Raw genomic sequence first — 18407 nt, 5'->3', positions numbered from 1 at the left:
CCAAGGAAGTAAAACCCCACCTGGGGTTTTAATGCTAGAACAGACTTCAATTTCTTATAATATTTAATGTAGTGTATTTTGCGCATAGCATTGCAACTTAAGCATTGCATTGCAACTTTAAGCCAGTTTACTGTTTATAAACTAATTGGCAAAAATTGTATATAGCCAACATTAAATTGCATGTATTCATGCACAAATGTAGCGGGTGGCCCGTCAATTCCATGCTGGAATATTCAACAAGATATTTTTCCATGCTTCCTAAACGTGAGTCTGTCCTTACCATGTGACTTGGTTTCAACCAATCACGACAGCGGTTTCCGTCACTAGGAGAACAACGCTGTGAGAATCGCTGTGAGCTGTTGAGACCGCACAAGCGACAGAGTGGATCTCCTTCATAGGAAGGTTACGGAACGGCAGCTTTGAGATCCGCAAAATATTGTGGATGGAGATGTTATTGTCTTCAGGATTGACATAACATTTAGAGGTAACATTTCTGTTGTACATACTTCATTCATTGTAGCAAAAAATTTAATGTGAAGAAGTAAAACCGCGTTATTGTAGTTACATAACGCGCGCGCGCTCCTGACCCAATTTTCCTGACTGTTAAATGGTTTTATGTACAAGTCTTAACATTTAGTTGCTGAAAAATAAAGTAACTGTCGTGATTCTTTAGTAAAAACGGTGTGAAGTCCAAACGTTTATAAATTAATGTTTACTTATGTAGCTCGTTCGCCAGTTTCACACAGTTCGAAGTGACCTAATTTCTACCTCAAAAAGATGCTCTACGCTTAAAACACAGACCTGTGGCCTGCGGGACTGAGAAAGTGTGCACTTTTCACTCGGCACGTAATTGTATTTTACTTACTTCGATAATATAATTGTTGTAAGTAAAACTGAAATATAGCCAGAGGCATATTATAACTATCTCTATTTCCCATTCTATTTCCTATTTACGTCCTACTAAGTTTGTGTACATGTCGCGAGTTCTCCTGCAATAATGAGAATCATGTTTGTAATTTCAGTTTTGGAATTAATCTTCTTAGGCTTGTGTTTTTAATTAGGTTTTTAAATGGTATTTTAATTAGTCTGTGCTATATGTAAGCTCTTTCTGTCATAAGTCTTCTACTGGTTGCTTAAATTGGCCAAACCGTACAAGTCTAATTGCGCTGATGACGTTAATGTTGTAATGGATCATTAGCTATAGTCTCTATGACTTCTTTGAGCCCAGTAATTAAATTTAGTAGTTGCATTCTAAAATCTCTGAATGCCTGACAGGGTACATATCATTAAACGGTGTCATCTATTTGAATGCGATTTAAATGCAGCCAGAAATGAAATGTCACAAAATGAGAATCATAGGCAAACTGCACAGATGTGGACATGAAACAAAAATGTGAAAACTGGTGACTGCTAAAAGTCTTCTAAAGTTACTGTTAATAAAATTAAGAGGTGTTGCAGTTTATTTAGAGTGAATAATTTTTTGTTTACCTCTTATTTGTTATGAAAATGAGAAACATGCCTGTTTATGTCTTTGCAGTGGGTAATAGTGCTTTTAAAGACCTGTGATCAATGTTATATGATCCAATTAATATTAATTTAGTTTCACTTTTAAGTTTCTGAAAACCTTTGACATTTGACACATATGTAAAGCTTCATCTCTGAGCAGTTGCTTTTATTGACTGAGTTTTTATTTATTTTATAAAAATGAAAAGGTGACACTGAATATGGCCCCAAATTCCATCCACTGGTTCCGGAAGGGCCTGCGTCTCCACGACAACCCTGCACTTCAGGAGGCGGTGCGGGGTGCAGGCACTCTCCGCTGTGTCTACTTCTTGGACCCCTGGTTTGCCGGGTCCTCCAATCTTGGGGTCAACAGGTGGAGGTGAGTTTGTGTCAGGGGTCTTGTTATGCAGTACAGCTGTTGAAGAAATTGAGGGGTGACTGCAGGGAGTTAAGAAATTACTCCATAATTAAATTCATATTTGTTCGTAAAGTGACAGCCTGTAAGTTTCCCTTTTCCATGAGTAAAACCCACTCCTTTGTACTAAAAAGATGTAGGTACTGTACAAAATGTTTTAATGTCCCAGTTTGCCCCTAAAATTAATTATATTTGAAATCCCTGGTGCGATATTATAAGTTAACCTATTCAAAGCTTTGAAAGCAAAATGGAAGATCGAGAGGAAGAAAGAGTTATTATAATAACATAATATACAAAAATACTTGAAAATTGTGGTTTTAATGTCAAAATGAATGTCAGCTTAATTCAGTTTCTATGACTGATTCCACACTGTAGTCAGATAATGATACAGAAGAGCCATAAACCCCTTATATAGAATGATATATAAGAACCACATTATTTGGTATATTTACATGAATAAAGATGTAGTGTGACATTTAGATATTCTTGTAATATACTCTGTTCAGTTTATTCTGTCATTTTAATGGATCTTGTATATGGATGTGTTTTGATTTGGACACTGAGGTCCTGTAGTTTTGAAGGACCTAAATATTGAAAGCTAGGCACTGACCTAATGAAAAACATTTAAAAATGATTTAGGTACTGTACAAAATGTTTTAATGTCCAAGTCCATGCCAATATACAAAAACATTCATGTTAGATACATTTATATTTATATTTAATACATTAAGTAACATGCACACTTATTAATCAAGCTTTACTCCACACATCACTTAAAGTGCTAAAGACTCTTCATCTGTTTAATTTTGCCAGGAGGTTTCATGTCTGGATTATCACTTATCCACAAGGTCTATGACTGTAAATACATGTATGTATACATATACAGGTATAGATTTTTTCATGTAAAAAAAATAAACGTAAAAAATAAACTACATTAAATTCAATTAAAAATGTTTAATTACTATAAACACTATAAGAATGTGTTCTTTGAATCAATTCACAATTCCTTACATAAATCCCCTGCCTGGTTTCACTGGTAGTGCTTTTAGACACTCGGTACAGCAGGTTCGATCCACGCTAAAAACAGACACCTCCATATGTAATTCCAGACCTGCTGTTGCCACACCGTTCTACCAGTACATTCCCATATGGTGCTATTTTAAACAAGTCCATGTTTACCTACATTGAAATCTCACCAATCTGGGGACCAGTGCCATGCCAGTACACTTATTCCTGTGCAAAGTAGGACAAGCAGCAGACCAAGCAGATGCTGGAGATGGCGAAGCTGGGACTAAGCTTGCCCTGGAGGCCACGCCATTCATCTCGCCATCCTCTCAATGGGCTATTTTGGTGTACCTTGAAAACGAGATTTAAAAACAATGCACCTGTGACTGGGTCTGTCCCCATCAGCTGCAGGTGTGCAGATAAACCCTCCGGTCTTTTAATTAAGCGCAGGACACAGCTGTTGCATAAAGGGAGAGTTCAGCAGTGTTGGGTCTGCTGTGTCTCAACTGCTGTGAACACACGTTTGTCGGCTGTCCATGCTGCTGTTGCATTTATGCATTTGGTGGACACTCTTATCCAGAGCAAATGACCATTTTGATCATATTGTAGCAGGCAAACATGCTAGGAGTCATATTGGTGTAGCATGTTGCACTAGGGGAGGGATTGAATCCCTGTCCCCCATGGAGAAGGAAGCTTTGTTACCCACTACACTATGCCACTATACTTTTTTTTATTAGAGTAACAGCATCAGATGCTAAAATAACTGAACTGCTCTCATAGAGCATGAGCTTCTATAAGTATTGGAATATATCAGTATAGAATTGATATTTATACACTGCAAATGCGTAATCATGAACAGGAGGGTGCCATCAGCAGGGTTCATTGATGGAGTGTGTCAGACAGGAAGCAGATTTCTGAGCTGAGCAAATGGTAAAACTGGCACAGATAAAGCTGAAAGCTGGAAATTGGTTTGTTTTGTTTTAAATTACAGGCTTCATAACCACAGTAGGTCTCGTTGTACTCATCTCTGACCCATTTGCATCACATAACATTTCGCCATGTGACGGGCTATCACGTAACAGCACAGCTGAAAGTAATGTAGATACTGCCCTAAATGTCATCTTCTGTACGAATGTCTGTTTGAGGCCAGGAAGTTTGACGTCATCGCATTGTCACATGCAGGCCAGAACTTTTGCCAAGTCTAAACCCCTGCTTTGTCCTATTTCTTTTTGTACAAAATTTGTTGAGTGTGTCTCTGTAAGAAAAAAGGAAAAGAAAAACAGACTTGGCCTGACTATGTATCGGTCACGTGCCGGAGAGGATGTGATTCCAGAAGGGGCACCTTTTCTTTCTCCTGGAAGACGTAAGGAGTGTGGTTCTACTTGAAAGCAGGTCACTAGGCTAATTTTATGTCCTCCAGTGGCTGCACGCCCACGTGCTAATATGTAGGCCAGGACAGTTATATAAGGGATGATGTATGACTGAGCAAAAAGCTGGAGAACAGTGTTTCAGCCGCCCTTGAAAGTTCACATTCTGTTAGTCAATAAAGAAAGTGATGGTAATAAAATAACGATAATATAGTAATACCAGTATTTATCAACTTTATTATAGAATAACTTGCCAATATAAATACTCGTTAATCTTTAATCGAATGATTCTTCCTGTTGACTATAACCTACACGGACTTTTAATTGTAGCTTGTGCGTGTGAGTGAAGTGTTGTACGTGGGAGTTGTGGGGGGGTGTAATGTACAGGATCCAGTACAGAGGAGGGTTGTGTATGGAAGTATGGAGGGTGGTTGGGTTTGGATTTGGAGCACGAGGAGCTTTGCTGTCTAATCAGGGCTTTACTAGCAGACTGTCTGAATCTGGGCTCAGTATGAACACTTGGGTCGGAACATAGACACAGGTGGAAGGTTAACCAGGCCAGGAGGACCCGAATGTCCTGACCCGAATTAGAACAGGATTCCTGCCCGTGTTCCAGACGTGCTGCACATTTGTACTGTTGGCTTATGGGATTTTTCTTTTATTTTTGAATGAAAATGAACTGGCCTTCTGTACAGTGTAGAGAGTGTCCTGCATCAGTAATGTTTCAGTGAAACACCTTTTACCTTAGGACCAGCATGTTGGATTCAAAATGAATGATTATATGAACTAATGATTATATTTTGTTTACATTTGCTTAAAATGAAAAAATGCTGAAACAAATGCTCCAAAAAACATAAAGTGCCATTTTTAAGCAAAATGGGGACAAAATCATTGTTTACAATCTGCAAAGTGCAGACTAGAGGCAATGGTTTGAGAGTATAGGGTTATCAGCTATATAGGATTAACAGGGAGCTGTACAAAGCACTGTACAAATGAGCATAATCTAAAATGGAGGACCTTGGTTGCAGTGTGGTTGCGTAGGCTTGTGTAGCCTGTATAGATGGTCTCTGAAGGTCATTACTACTGCAAGATGAAGTCCAGGGAGATAAGGTGTGAATGGAAAACTTGGAATGGAATATTTGCACATAATCAGAATGCACACCTACAGTATTCTGTGGTTATTGCATTTATAGACTTTTCATCAGCTCTCCTAAGCATGAGAAAAGGATAGAGTAATACACAGCAGGCACAGATGTGACTGAGGAGTCAGTTATTAAATTGTTTTGGTTCCTTAAAACGGGGGACCGTTTATGAAAAGAAACATTGTTATTATTACAATGTTATGATTATACATTTTGTACCACCTCAAACACACATTCAGATTTCTTTTTTTTGTGTATTACTTTCCCATGTTAAATAAAAACATTTAAAACATGAATAAGGCTTGTTCACACACAACATTTATGTGACAGGTGAAAGATCAGGACGACATCTATATGTTCAAATCCTTCTACCTGGTCTGGTCTAGAGTCAACCTGTAGACAGCAGATGTCTCCACTGAAAATATCAATGAACCTCTCCATATGGACAGAGTGAAGAGTGCTATGAATGGAAAAAGAATCCTGTCAGTTGTGTCATGCGATCACGGCCTGTGTGGAATCAAGGAGGATGTTTATCAAAAAGGTTTAGGGTTTAATCTCGAGACGGGACAGGGTTGCACGTGCAGTCACTGAGGATCGCCCGCATAATCAGCGTTTCAGGCTTTAGCAACGTGTTCTAACAGGTTTAGGGTGCAAAACAACGTTTGGACACTAGAGGGCAATGCAATGACATTTGGACACTATATGGCAGGCGTACTCAACTACATTTGTCCGCGGTCCAGTTTTGGCAGATACCTGTGACCTGAGGTCCGGTGCGGCGGGGGTGGCGAACGTAAGTTGTTGAGGGGGAGGGGGGGGGGGGTGTTGAGCGGGGGAATAGTGAAATAGTTCATTAATATATGAACTATTTATCACTACTAAAATATTTTCATTTTCTTTATACATAAGATACAACTATGAGATAGTCTAGTCATTCAAGCTCATTCGCATCTGTTAAATCCTTTAACCATCCAGAGAAGTGTAGAAGGATGTTTACACATTTAAAACAGCTTAATGTATACATTACTGTCCTACTGGAGATACATTTACATACAACAAAACATTTTTGACTGAGAAGGGGTTGGATGGTCTCTACTCATAGGGACAGCTATACTGATCGATAAAAACATACCACACCATATATGATGAATGATGGATAATAGTTTTATATGAGTCTCTAATGGCTGCTGTGGGAACAAAAAAAATCTACCTACCTGATTTGAGCTCCAACTCAGTATGAAATGTGTGTTCTATGTCCCCACATCTGCTTGGAGATGCAATGGAACCACTTCAGCCTCTATTATGTAAGCTGAGACAGTAAATTGAGTACTGAGACCTCCTGCCTCTCTCTGGGTGGAAAAATTAACATGGTAAATAATCTTTCTTTTCCAAATGAAATAATCTCATATTTTCTTTTATTTGGAGCAAAAACCTCACTGAATAAAACCGATATGCTGCAAAGATCTTGTTCAGTGGACAGGATTACTTCCTGTGTTATTACTGGGCGGTCAACATAAGAGTGTTGCTATACTGGGTAAAGAACAATGCCACTGTCCCTGAATGGTCAATTCTAGATGGGGCACCTGTTGGGTCCACGTCTTTAGCAGCCCTATTGTGTTCTAAAGTGCTATTCACTCAGTCTATTTCTAGCTTCACTTCTAACCCGGTTATCATACGTTCAATCAAAAAATCTGGACTCCATTTTGAAGCGCCTTCTCCTTAAGTGGTCTGTCTCAAGCAGTGCCAGTTGCACACAATCACACATTTGTCCCATCAGGGGTGGATGAGGCTTTTGCTCTCTGGTCTCGAAGGGGTGCTCACTGTCCAATCTAATTTGCCCTCCTTTGAACAATTAGAGAAGACATTGATATTCACAGATCATACTTGGGGGAAGAAGCTTGGGGGGAAAAGTATACAAAGAATGCATCTGCATCCAAGATCAACCTGTGACCTGTGCAGGCTCCAGCCGCTCTGCTGCACGTTGGCCATATCCAAAGTTCATCGTATTCACTATTATATATTACATATTATATATTACATCTGATCAAATATAAAATAGCTTTTTTGTACATATGTATTTTATATCTGGTCAACAGTATTATTCATTTTATGGCAGGCTGTGGCCCGTTAGAAATTCAAGCGCCCACAATTGGCCCCGGGGCCAGACTTTGGACACACCTGGTCTACCAGGACGATCAAATACACTGTCAGAGGGTCTACCAGGAAGATGAGATACATTGTCAGAAAGATCAGATACACTGTCAGAGGGTCTGCCAGGAAGATCAGATACACTGTCAGACATATCCACATACACATCCAGGTCTGCATGTTTCATTCTATATCCAGGTCTGCATGTTTCGTTCTATATCCAGGTCTGCATGTTTCATTCTATTCTATTATAGTCTTTCTTTACCTTTATTGGATACATGGAAGATGACAGCACGACAATTATCTTTTTTTTATCATTTATTTTCAAAAATGCTGATGGACTTATGTGGCGTATTACAGGTCACAATGCTCCAAAATCACACATATCAGACATACTGAATTATGGATAATCACTGGAGTATGTTATGGATGGGTTCTAGGCTTTCTGAAACAACCACAGTTTGGGCGTAACAAAAACAGATTTGTTGATATCTTTGTTTATTTTTGCAGATTTCTCCTTCAGTGCCTAGACGATCTTGACTCCAGTCTCCGGAAACTCAATTCCCGCCTTTTTGTTATCCGAGGTCAACCAGCCAATGTTTTTCCACGTCTCTTCAAGGTGAAAATAAAATTTCACTAGTGAAAAATACCCTCAGGCGTTTTGATCAAAGGCAGTCCTTATTTCTTTCACGTGTGTGAGTAAGAAATGTAACGGTACGTTGCGGTCCAGAGAGGACTCTGAGCAGCCTTGCTTCATGTCCTGTAGGAGTGGGAAATAACCAGGTTGACATTTGAGTATGACTCAGAACCATTTGGGAAGGAGCGCGACGCCGCCATTAAAAAGCTCGCCATGGAGGCTGGTGTGGAAGTCATCGTCAAGACCTCACACACCCTGTACAACCTGGACAGGTGAGACCTATACAACCTCAAAATATTGTTCCAACACATACACCTATACAACCTCAAAATAATGTCCCAACACATATACCTATGTAACCTCAAAATAATGTCCCAACACATACACCTATACAACCTCAAAATAATGTCCCAACACACTGCAGCTGCGCTTTTCAGCAACCTTGCAGCATGTTGCTAAAATGTTTCTGATAAACAGTAATAGTAATGCAATAACAAAGGACCATCAGTGTGGTATAAGTGGTACCTCACATGCACATTAATCCCATATTACATTCAAGTTAATACATATTGCACGTGGTTTTCCAGGTGTGAAATAATCTAGTCTAAAACACAGTCAGGTCTAAAACACAACCTAGTCAAAAACACAATCTAGTTTAAAATACAGCCTCATTTTCCAGTTGTTTTTTAAATATTGTGCATATAATTTTCTGGACATCTTCTACTGTCATGCAGCTTTGAATCCCAGTTGTCTCACCCTTGGAAGCTGCCCATAAGGGTCCTTATTCCCTCACCTGACTCTTTCACTTTCCTCCCATGTCCTGCTGTAGGATCATAGAGTTGAATGGTGGTCAGCCGCCCCTCACCTACAAGCGTTTCCAGACGCTGGTCAGCCGCATGGACCCCCCAGAGATGCCAGTGGAGACGCTGTCGAGCACTCTTATGGGCTGCTGTGTCACGCCTATCTCCGAAGACCACGGGGACAAATATGGGGTGCCTTCTCTCGAAGAGCTGGGTTAGATGCATATCCTTGTGCTGTATGCCACGGATTTTATCCAGATATCTGCTTACTCAATCACTGACTACTCTGAATTCATAAAACTGCAGACTCTTTAATTATACAAATGTAAAGCACCTGCTGTCATATTTTATGTGTGTGTGTGTGTTTGTGTGTAGGATTTGACACGGAAGGCCTGCCCTCTGCCGTGTGGCCAGGTGGCGAGACGGAAGCGTTAACACGGATCGAGAGACACCTGGAGAGAAAGGTAAAGCGCATCTTGTCGAATACTAACAGGACGGTGCACCTATCTTCATGTCAGTGTGGACTCCTCCCACTAAGCCCTTGGCTAACAACCAGTGTGCCACGTGTCAACGTCTGTTTCCCAGGCCTGGGTGGCGAACTTTGAGAGGCCGAGGATGAACGCCAACTCCCTGCTGGCCAGCCCCACCGGCCTGAGCCCTTACCTGCGGTTCGGCTGCCTCTCCTGCCGCCTCTTCTACTTCAAGCTCACAGACCTCTACAGAAAGGTACCCGAGTAGCTGCAGTCGCGTTGGCATCCGGTCGACATCCCGTCGCTGGTTTGAGCCGCAAACATTGTTTCAGCCGTCCTTGGCCACGAGTCCAGGTGAGCACGATTGGTGCTGCTCTCTGGAAGGGAGGAATGACATCACACCATCGCCTACCAATCACGGCGATGTCAGCCACCTGTGGACGTCTTTCTGCGCTCGCGCAGAAACTACCACTGGGTAGCACTTAATGGAGAGGGCCCTCTGAGAGGCCCAGTCTGGTTAATCTGCACTTTAGGGCCTTACCACTGCCAAACACAGGCATCAGTCCCACTCAGCACGTCTTCTGTGTCCAGGTGAAGAAGACCAGCACCCCTCCCCTCTCGCTCTATGGCCAGCTACTGTGGCGGGAGTTCTTCTACACCGCCGCCACTGCCAACCCGCGCTTCGACAAGATGGAGGGCAACCCCATCTGCGTGCGCATCCCCTGGGACAAAAACCCAGAGGCGCTGGCCAAGTGGGCCGAGGCCAAGACGGGCTTCCCCTGGATCGACGCCATCATGACCCAGCTGAGGCAGGAGGGCTGGATCCACCACCTGGCCCGCCATGCTGTGGCCTGCTTCCTCACGCGCGGTGACCTGTGGATCAGCTGGGAAGAGGGCATGAAGGTGCTTTGCGCATTGATGGGGTGATATGTACTGCTTTTCAAATGACTGAGGTTTTGCAAACACACTAGCTTTAATCTTTTTGTATAGTCATGCAGTTGTAGCAGGGTCTCGACATACTGGGTCATTTTCTACTTTTAGAATTGCATGCTTGGTGTATGCAGAATAATGCGTAATTCATTATGTAAAATCCATTATGAATGTCTCGACATGTGTGAACGGGCTGAGAGGGCAGAGCAGGTTTTTTGCCGTGGTAAGATGCAAAGCCCCTGGCTGTGATTGGCTAGTGTGAAATGGTAACGGCAGCTGTGATTGGTAGGTGTTTGAGGAGCTCCTATTGGACGCAGACTGGAGTGTGAATGCGGGCAGTTGGATGTGGCTCTCCTGTAGCTCCTTCTTCCAGCAGTTCTTCCACTGCTACTGCCCCGTGGGCTTCGGCCGGCGCACTGACCCTAACGGCGATTTCATTAGGTTGGTAACGTTGCCAAACGCACACACCGCTAAGATTATGGTAGCTTCCCTGACAGCTGTTGTTACAAGGAAGGGCTTTAAAAGCCCAGATCACACCGGGCAGTCACGACCTGCTGCCACTGGAGCATGATTTGGAGAGAATGGGAAATAAATAGAGCAGTTCCAGACGATTCTGACCATCACAGGCCAGAATCAGACCTCAATGTCTGAGAAGTGCGAAAAGGAACAAAGTCTTATTTTTGATCTCCAGAACTATTGGTAAGTCAGGTTCACATTGCTTGTAGCAATTATTATTATTATTTTTTCACCATTTTGAGTAAACTCACAGTTCAGTACTGTCCTTGTTCATTTGTGTGATATAATCAGACACTTGATTATTGTTAGACACTCTGTTTTGCTACAGTGACTTCATCAAAGTCCTGTTAGCGCCATAGCCGAAAGCCTCTTGGTGTTGTGTGCCTGTGTTTTCTCGGGGATTGGGTGAAAAGTTCAGCTTTCCCTTTCCCCTTTGTAAATTGTGGTTGATTGCTTTTAAGACGAAAGCCATTCTTAGCCAAAGCATCCGGAAGCCTGTTAGCTGTGATTCTGGTTGAAGCGTGACGCTTTCTCTCTGGGCAATACAGCAGTCTGTTCCTTAGCTCCGTAGCATCTCGTTTCATCAAAAGGGATTTTAACCGCTTGGTAAGGAAATACTAAGCCTGGCCTGTATTTAATGCGTAGAGAGCCACAATGCATTTCCCAGAGGGCATGGTGGGAGGCGGGGTCCAAAGCCAGGGATAATGACGAGTCTATCTAGCTCTGGACAACTCCTCTTCAGCAGACTCTTTTTGAAATGTTTAGTGGCGCTCTTTGTGTTAAATACAGCCCTGCCTGTGCAAGAGAGCGATATGGATGTCCTGGTTTTGTCTCTGCCTTGGCTAGACCACGTCAACTCGCTGCATTGCCCCCGTTCACAGCTCCCATGTCGAGAGGTTAACAGACTCTTCAGCCTGTTGGAATGACACCCCCCCTTCCAAAAAAAACAAAAAAACAAAAAACTCAATGCCCGTGTTGACCTTTCTGGTCCTGATAGCTCCCATCACTTGTCCAGGCAGGATGTGACTGTTCCTGTCGAAAGGGTTGTGGTCCCTTTTGGCAAAACGAGGGGGCCACCCAGCAGCGGAGGACAGTATACCGTATTGCTCGTTTGACAGCTAGCAGGTTTCTCTGCCTTGGCTTGGGATCACTGTTGTCTCAAAAGCGATCAGTAGCAGTGCGAGGGGCAGGGAGTGAACCTGAACCTCTTACTCAGCCCTGAGTTTCGACTGGTTGAAGCGGGTGGGTTAAGGGTGGGAGGTGTTTGGCTGGATCTGGCGGACATTGGGCGGGATGGGAGGGGTTTGGTCACTGCCTCTGCTTTCTAACGCGTGTTATAGTAGGAATCTCCGTAGTGTCTCAGCACAGGCAGGAACTGTTGGTTTAAACCACGTCTGCCTGTCTGCAAGAGTTGTGGTGCCATCGTCCACCCTCTGTCCTGGCTCTGGTAAGGTAAAACATGTAGGTAGGTGTCCTTCCTCTGTCCCTGGGACCAAGACGAAAAACATCCACTCTGCTGCAAGTTCTGAATGTCCCATACTCTTGGCTATTTCAACTGTTCTTTATGGCTCTGTGGTAACACCCGTTAAGCATTGTAGTATAACAAGGCAAGTATCACTTGTTAGTCAGTGTGTGGACAAAGTCTGCCTTAAGCAAATATTGTAGCCATATCTGATCTTTACGCTTGTCTTTTGAGTACTGCAAATATGCATTTATTCATATTTCTCAAAGACACAATTGTGCTTTGCATGTATTCCACTTCCTGTGGCAGTTCACACTAGTTCCTGTGTGTCAGCACATGCCCTGCTATTTGAATGACATGAACAGAAAACCCTGCTCCTTTGTAATATTGGCTATTTGTGCTAACTCCTGCTTTTTCTGAAGGAGGAGCCTGACCAACACTACGCGTAGCTGCTCCTGTATCTATGATGAGACTCTGCGGTTTAATCTCTCCTTGTCCTTCCAGACGCTATTTACCTGTTCTCCGAGGTTTCCCGGCCAAGTACATCTATGATCCGTGGAACGCCCCGGACTCGGTGCAGGCAGCGGCAAAGTGCGTGATTGGCGTGCATTACCCCAAGCCCATGGTGAACCATGCGGAGGCCAGCCGCCTTAACATCGAGAGGATGAAGCAGATCTACCAGCAGCTCTCTCGCTACAGGGGACTGGGTACGAGTTAAGACCAGAATCCACCGTTTCTTGGTTCATCTACCTGGTGGCGTTCGCATGTTTGCGTGTTGATCTAAAGTTCCATAGCTCTGAGCTCTTGATAAGATGATGTGTTTGAACATGGCTAGAAATGTTCAAATTCAAATCTCCTCACCCTTTCTTGTGTACTTTCTGCATATGACAGCATTATCTCCATGAATATTCATTCTTTGCTTAACCCACTACTAATATTTACATTTACATTTACGGCATTTAGCAGACGCTCTTATCCAGAGCGACTTACAAAGTGCTTTGCATCTGATCACAGAATTCATCCTAGGTAATAGTACGGATAGGCCAGAATTCAAGATACCATTGAGTCAGACTACTACTAAACTACAGGAGTCAATGTCATTACCTAGTGTTTTGCAAGTTAAACGTTTGCCAAGAAGCACAAATAACCATAGACAGACATACAATTTAAGAACAACGGCAAGTGGTATCAGCCGAGTTAGTGCTCTGTTACGAACTCAACAAACAGGTGAGTCTTCAGTCTACGTTTAAAGACATCAATAGACTCTGCAGTCCGAGCAGCTAATGGAAGATCATTCCACCATTCTGGAGCCAGGACAGAGAATAGTCTGTGAGAATAATATCCTCTCTAATATGTCACTTAATTATTTAAAAAGAATCTCCCTATTGCCGAATAAGATTGAGGATATTCAGCGACTGGAGAATAGGATTGTCAGGGTTTAAACTACATTACACAGTGCCGGACACAATATTGTTTTGCACGACACGCTAGTGAGCATTTTTAATATTGTCCAGTGTTGTAATGGCACCTGCCACTGCAGTTGCAGGTGTACTGAGGTTTTCTGTTTTAACAGGACTTCTAGCCTCTGTGCCATCCACGCATAATGGGAACGGGCACAGTATGGCCTACTCACCAGGAGAACACCAGTCTGGCACCAGCACACCAGGTGACTCTCTTCTCTTCCCTCTGCGTGAAGTTTCCTCTTTGGAATGTTCCACGAAGCTGCGTTGCCCAGACACCAAATGTCGCCAAACCTCTTGCGAACAAATAGTGCCTGATTCGAAGTTTAGCGTATTACATATAAATACTTGAAGGAGGATATTAAGTCTTCAAGATTCAATCTTTCTTTGCGAGTACTTGATATGTGACTATTGTATGAAGGTTTAAAATGGGTCAGCTTACATTTAGGCATCTTGCATTGTGACATGTCAGGCAACTCAGTTGCTAGTGGCAACAGGAGCGGAAGCATCCTTCTGAACTTTGACAGTGAAGAGCACCAGGGAGCAGGCGGTATCAACCATCGACCTCAGCAGCTAGGTGAGACTCTTACGAATTGGTAACTGTGGGGTGATGGCAGGTGAGGCAATATGAAGCATGTTGTTTTCAGATTCTTCGTAAAATCGTGGTTCCCTGTGCGTTTAGCAGGCTACCACCAAATGGCAGACTCCGGGCAGGTCATTGCCAGCAGCAGTCAGCTCTACCAGTCCAAAATCACTCATGACATAGCTGTCTTCCAACATCCAGGTAAGGGGCATATAGAAAAAAACACTTTGAACAAAGAAGGCCCTTCACAACTGCAGAACATTGATTAAAATGGGGGAGGGTCACTGGAATCTAGCCCTATAGGAACATAGTACACGTTTCTGGTTTCGGTCATGTGATCAGTGACTTCATCCACTGCGCTGTCGCAGGACATTTGTCTCACACAGGAGGAAGTGTGTCGGGGAAGAGGGAAAGAGAACAGGAGCGAGACGCCGAAGGAGAAGACGACAGCCTCTCCACTTCTCACAAACTACAGCGACAAATCGCAGAGGTCACCTCTGTCCACGGCAGTGACAGGAACCAGCAGAGTATGGTAAAGGAATGTTCCACATCACCCCAATGTCCATGGTCACTGTGACCTGCTCCAAACCCTCTATCCTTTTGTGTTTTATTCTCCTCAGAAGAGCTAAAGAGATGTATCATCATCAGACCGAAGTGACCGCAACACCGTGCAACTGAACACTGCGCTTTTGGCAAGAGTACCTTATAAAAAACAGCTCATTTTGTAAAAAAAAAAAAAAAACAAAAACAAAAATACGGAGGCATCTTTTTGAGTTTTTCTTTTCCACAAAGGTATAGGCTGTTCAGATGCATTACCTTGGGTCAGCTGTGTTAGGATTCACAAGCGTGATTGGTCAGAAAGGGTTAGATGGAGAAACATCACTTGAAGATAAAATAAAGAAAAAAAGTTCATTCCCATTCTAAAAGTTCCTTTGTAAACTTTTTGTCATTGCACATATTGTAGGTAAATGTCACTCCCCTTTAAAGAAAAATGGATTCCCATTATAGTATGTTGGCAGCAGCCAGTGTTTCTATACCAGTTGTTTTTATGCAGCCGGTTTAGAGACTTTAACTATGAGCACCAGCCTGATGTAGAATACACAACTACACACAAAATATTATTTTTATTTCCCTTCATTTTATACAGCCACATTAAAATACATTTCAGGCTGGGATTCATACTCTTTGATAAGAAGGCATATATTGGTCATTTTTGTAAACACAAAGGATTTATTGCTGCTTTTTATATCTTGATATTTTCTTAGTCCCTGTTGAATGTATCAGTGATTGAACTGTATGTAGATATGAATAACAAATATAATGAAAAATGCTTGGGACTGCAACTTGTTAGGGAATGTAATTTGATTTTGAAATCCTCCACCTTAATATTAGGAATATTTTTGTAACTACTGGCTGATCTGCCCCATATCATTTTATCTGTGACTAAAATGATGTAACAAAAATTGTAGAATGCTTAGTGCAGTGTTCAATAGAGAATCAATAGCTGCCATTAACAAAAATATGGTTAACTTGAGATTGACTAGTGTAGTTTTAGATTTGACTAGTGTGTTTTCCAATGGTCATACCTGGCCAGACCTTACAGCCAACGGATGAACAGAGAAATACTGTTAAGACTGAGAGATCAACACTAAAATTTAGTCACACATATACCAGCTAACCACAGATTTTCCAGGGAATGAGCCAAAGTTTTAAAATAAGGTTAACGATAAGTGGGCTTAAGGTGACTTAGCCTGGCACTTTAACTAACGTTTGTAGATGTGCAGAAACTTTTGTTTTATAAGGTTTTGAATATTGAAAACAAATGAGCATCAATGTCTGAGCCTGAGTCTTAGATCTATAGTATATTATTATGCTTCTAAGGAAATCATAACCAGTACGTGACATGTTGTATATAAGAAAACCAGGCATTGCTACAAACAACTCACATGTGAAGGCATATATCACTCATATGTGAAGAGAAGATGCAAAGGTCACTATTACTCCTCCACCCCCATCTTTCCAGCTCAGTCTGATTTGTCTGAAGCTCCTCTCACTGAGGTGGTCCGGTTTTATGTTGGTGTCTCCCCTCCAAAATCAGCCAGATCCTAAACTGGCCACCATTGTTAACAAGATGTACTGTTTGTCTCTATACACTCGAGAAAAAAAAATTCCGTCATCAAATCATCACTTTTTTGGCTACACAAGTGACTGTATAAGTGATGGGAAACAAAGTGTTTATGCACATCTGTCCATAATGAGTCTGAAGACTCTCCTCAGGAAAACGGGATCTGTCACTCTCCATCCTGCTCAGCCAACACGGCTGCCCTTAGTCCTGCTGCGCATGTACCACTCTAACATTTCATTTGTATGTTTTCAGGAAAAGAGAGGAAGCCCAAAGTTGTCTTACAGCCGTATCCAAAGAGGTGTTATTTATTTTTTTCTTGTTTTTGCTCAAACCATTTTGTTTTTATTTCTTCATCATTTAATTAATACATTTTTTAACTGTCAAAGCACATATTGGGCATTATTTTTTTTTTCATTCATTAAACAAACCTCAAAGGTTTATTTTTGTTGTTTTTGCTGGTCAAATAGCAAACTTAAGTGTTACTGGACATTCTATCACCTAAAACGTTTACAGTGTCACCAGTCCAGGTGTCCAACAAAAGCTGTTTTGTACATCTATAATGTGTAGTTGTAGGCCATATACCTTAGGTGTGCACTGATGGTGATATAAGATGTAACTGACACAACACTGAGTTTAATTGTGTTTGCTCTCTCCTTGAATCTGTTCTTAGCATAGTTGCACCTGTACAGCAGTGAGCAGAAAATGGATTGTTGCAGCTAAGTGAAGGGGTAGTTTTGTTTTTCCATATTGGGAGTGCTTTTTGACCGTGATATACTTGTGCTGTTGTAGCTTCATGTATTTGTCCAAGCAGAATAAGTGAACCATGACCATCCCCCTCCCCCTTCCAAACCTTGGAACATTTTTGTTTCTTTTATTTACTTTTTGTGAAATGATTCTTTGATTTATGTCACTTTCTCTATCCTTCAGTCTGTAAATAGTTGTTCTTGTGCAAAATCAATTTGATGACAGAAGTAAATTGTTGAGACTTGTTTGAGCTGGTCTGATTTCTCTGCATCCTGAACCATAATGTGTTTCCCTACGGATAATTTATATATTCCTTCACAAAATGGATTGTGTTCAAATTTTGCTTGGTCAAAAACCTATTTGATTTCCTCCAAGAGTATACAGACAGCTTAACTTGAAGGAGAAATAATTTTAAATATTTCACAGCTGAAACTGACCAAAGATTAAGTGTAACTGTTACTATCATGTCAAACATAAGTGTGATAGGCTTTGCCAGATATTACATTTCTAGATTTAAAAGCAATTATTAACTGGACTACACCAGGGGTGTGACGGTTTGAAAAAGTAATGAACCACTTTGAAAGTACAATGTTGCATTCTGCAATGAGTACCTGATACCACGTGGGGGCACTGTTGCTGTGCAACGTGGCATCTCTGAAGGAAACCTGTCCCTAAAAATGGTATAAATTCAAGCTTCCACAAAGACTTAATGCCTCACGAGTAATGGCACTTTACATTGATTATGCAGATTATAAATGCTGATAATATAATATGTGGTTACAGCATTATACATTATTTTTTTATTCTTAGTAGTAAGGAGAACATTAGAATGCACAGAAATGCGAAAACAGCTGCCAGGGAATGGTATAAGAATTAGACATTTACGGCATTTGGCAGACGCCCTTATCCAGAGCAACTTACATTTTATCTCATTTTTTACACAAGTGAGCAATTGGGGGTTAAGGGCCTTGCTCAGGGGCACCTCAGTCATGGCCTCAGGTCTAGGGAATTGAACCCACAACCCTCTGGTCACAAGACCAGTTCCCTAACCGCCAGGCTACAACTGCCACATCTTTAGACAAAATGGAAGTTGAAGAAAAAAA

The 18407-nt window shown here is 41.9% G+C and overlaps 1 protein-coding gene across 2 annotated transcripts; it reads left to right on the top strand.

Moving 5' to 3' along the window:
• Positions 1–327: 327 nt before the first annotated feature.
• On the top strand, positions 328–17549 carry cry3a (cryptochrome circadian regulator 3a). 2 transcript variants are annotated; one of them, XM_077003859.1, is made up of 15 exons: positions 328–484; positions 1713–1882; positions 8088–8196; positions 8344–8486; positions 9044–9228; positions 9390–9478; positions 9600–9740; positions 10076–10387; positions 10704–10855; positions 12897–13099; positions 13966–14058; positions 14325–14429; positions 14538–14636; positions 14804–14967; positions 15056–17549. In XM_077003859.1, exons 2-15 carry the CDS (start codon positions 1725–1727, stop codon positions 15062–15064), a joined length of 1962 nt encoding a protein of 653 aa, XP_076859974.1. In that variant the 5' UTR covers positions 328–484; positions 1713–1724; the 3' UTR covers positions 15065–17549. The 2 variants fall into 2 exon arrangements, with proteins under 2 accessions (XP_076859974.1, XP_076859973.1); XM_077003858.1 differs by having other exon boundaries at positions 14535–14636.
• The last annotated feature ends 858 nt before the right edge of the window (positions 17550–18407 follow it).

The sequence above is a fragment of the Brachyhypopomus gauderio genome, chromosome 4 (assembly GCF_052324685.1).
Source record: "Brachyhypopomus gauderio isolate BG-103 chromosome 4, BGAUD_0.2, whole genome shotgun sequence".
Classification (NCBI taxonomy): domain Eukaryota; kingdom Metazoa; phylum Chordata; class Actinopteri; order Gymnotiformes; family Hypopomidae; genus Brachyhypopomus; species Brachyhypopomus gauderio.
The sequence above is the reverse complement of the archived record's forward strand: the minus strand, read 5'-3'. Positions and strand labels throughout refer to the sequence as shown.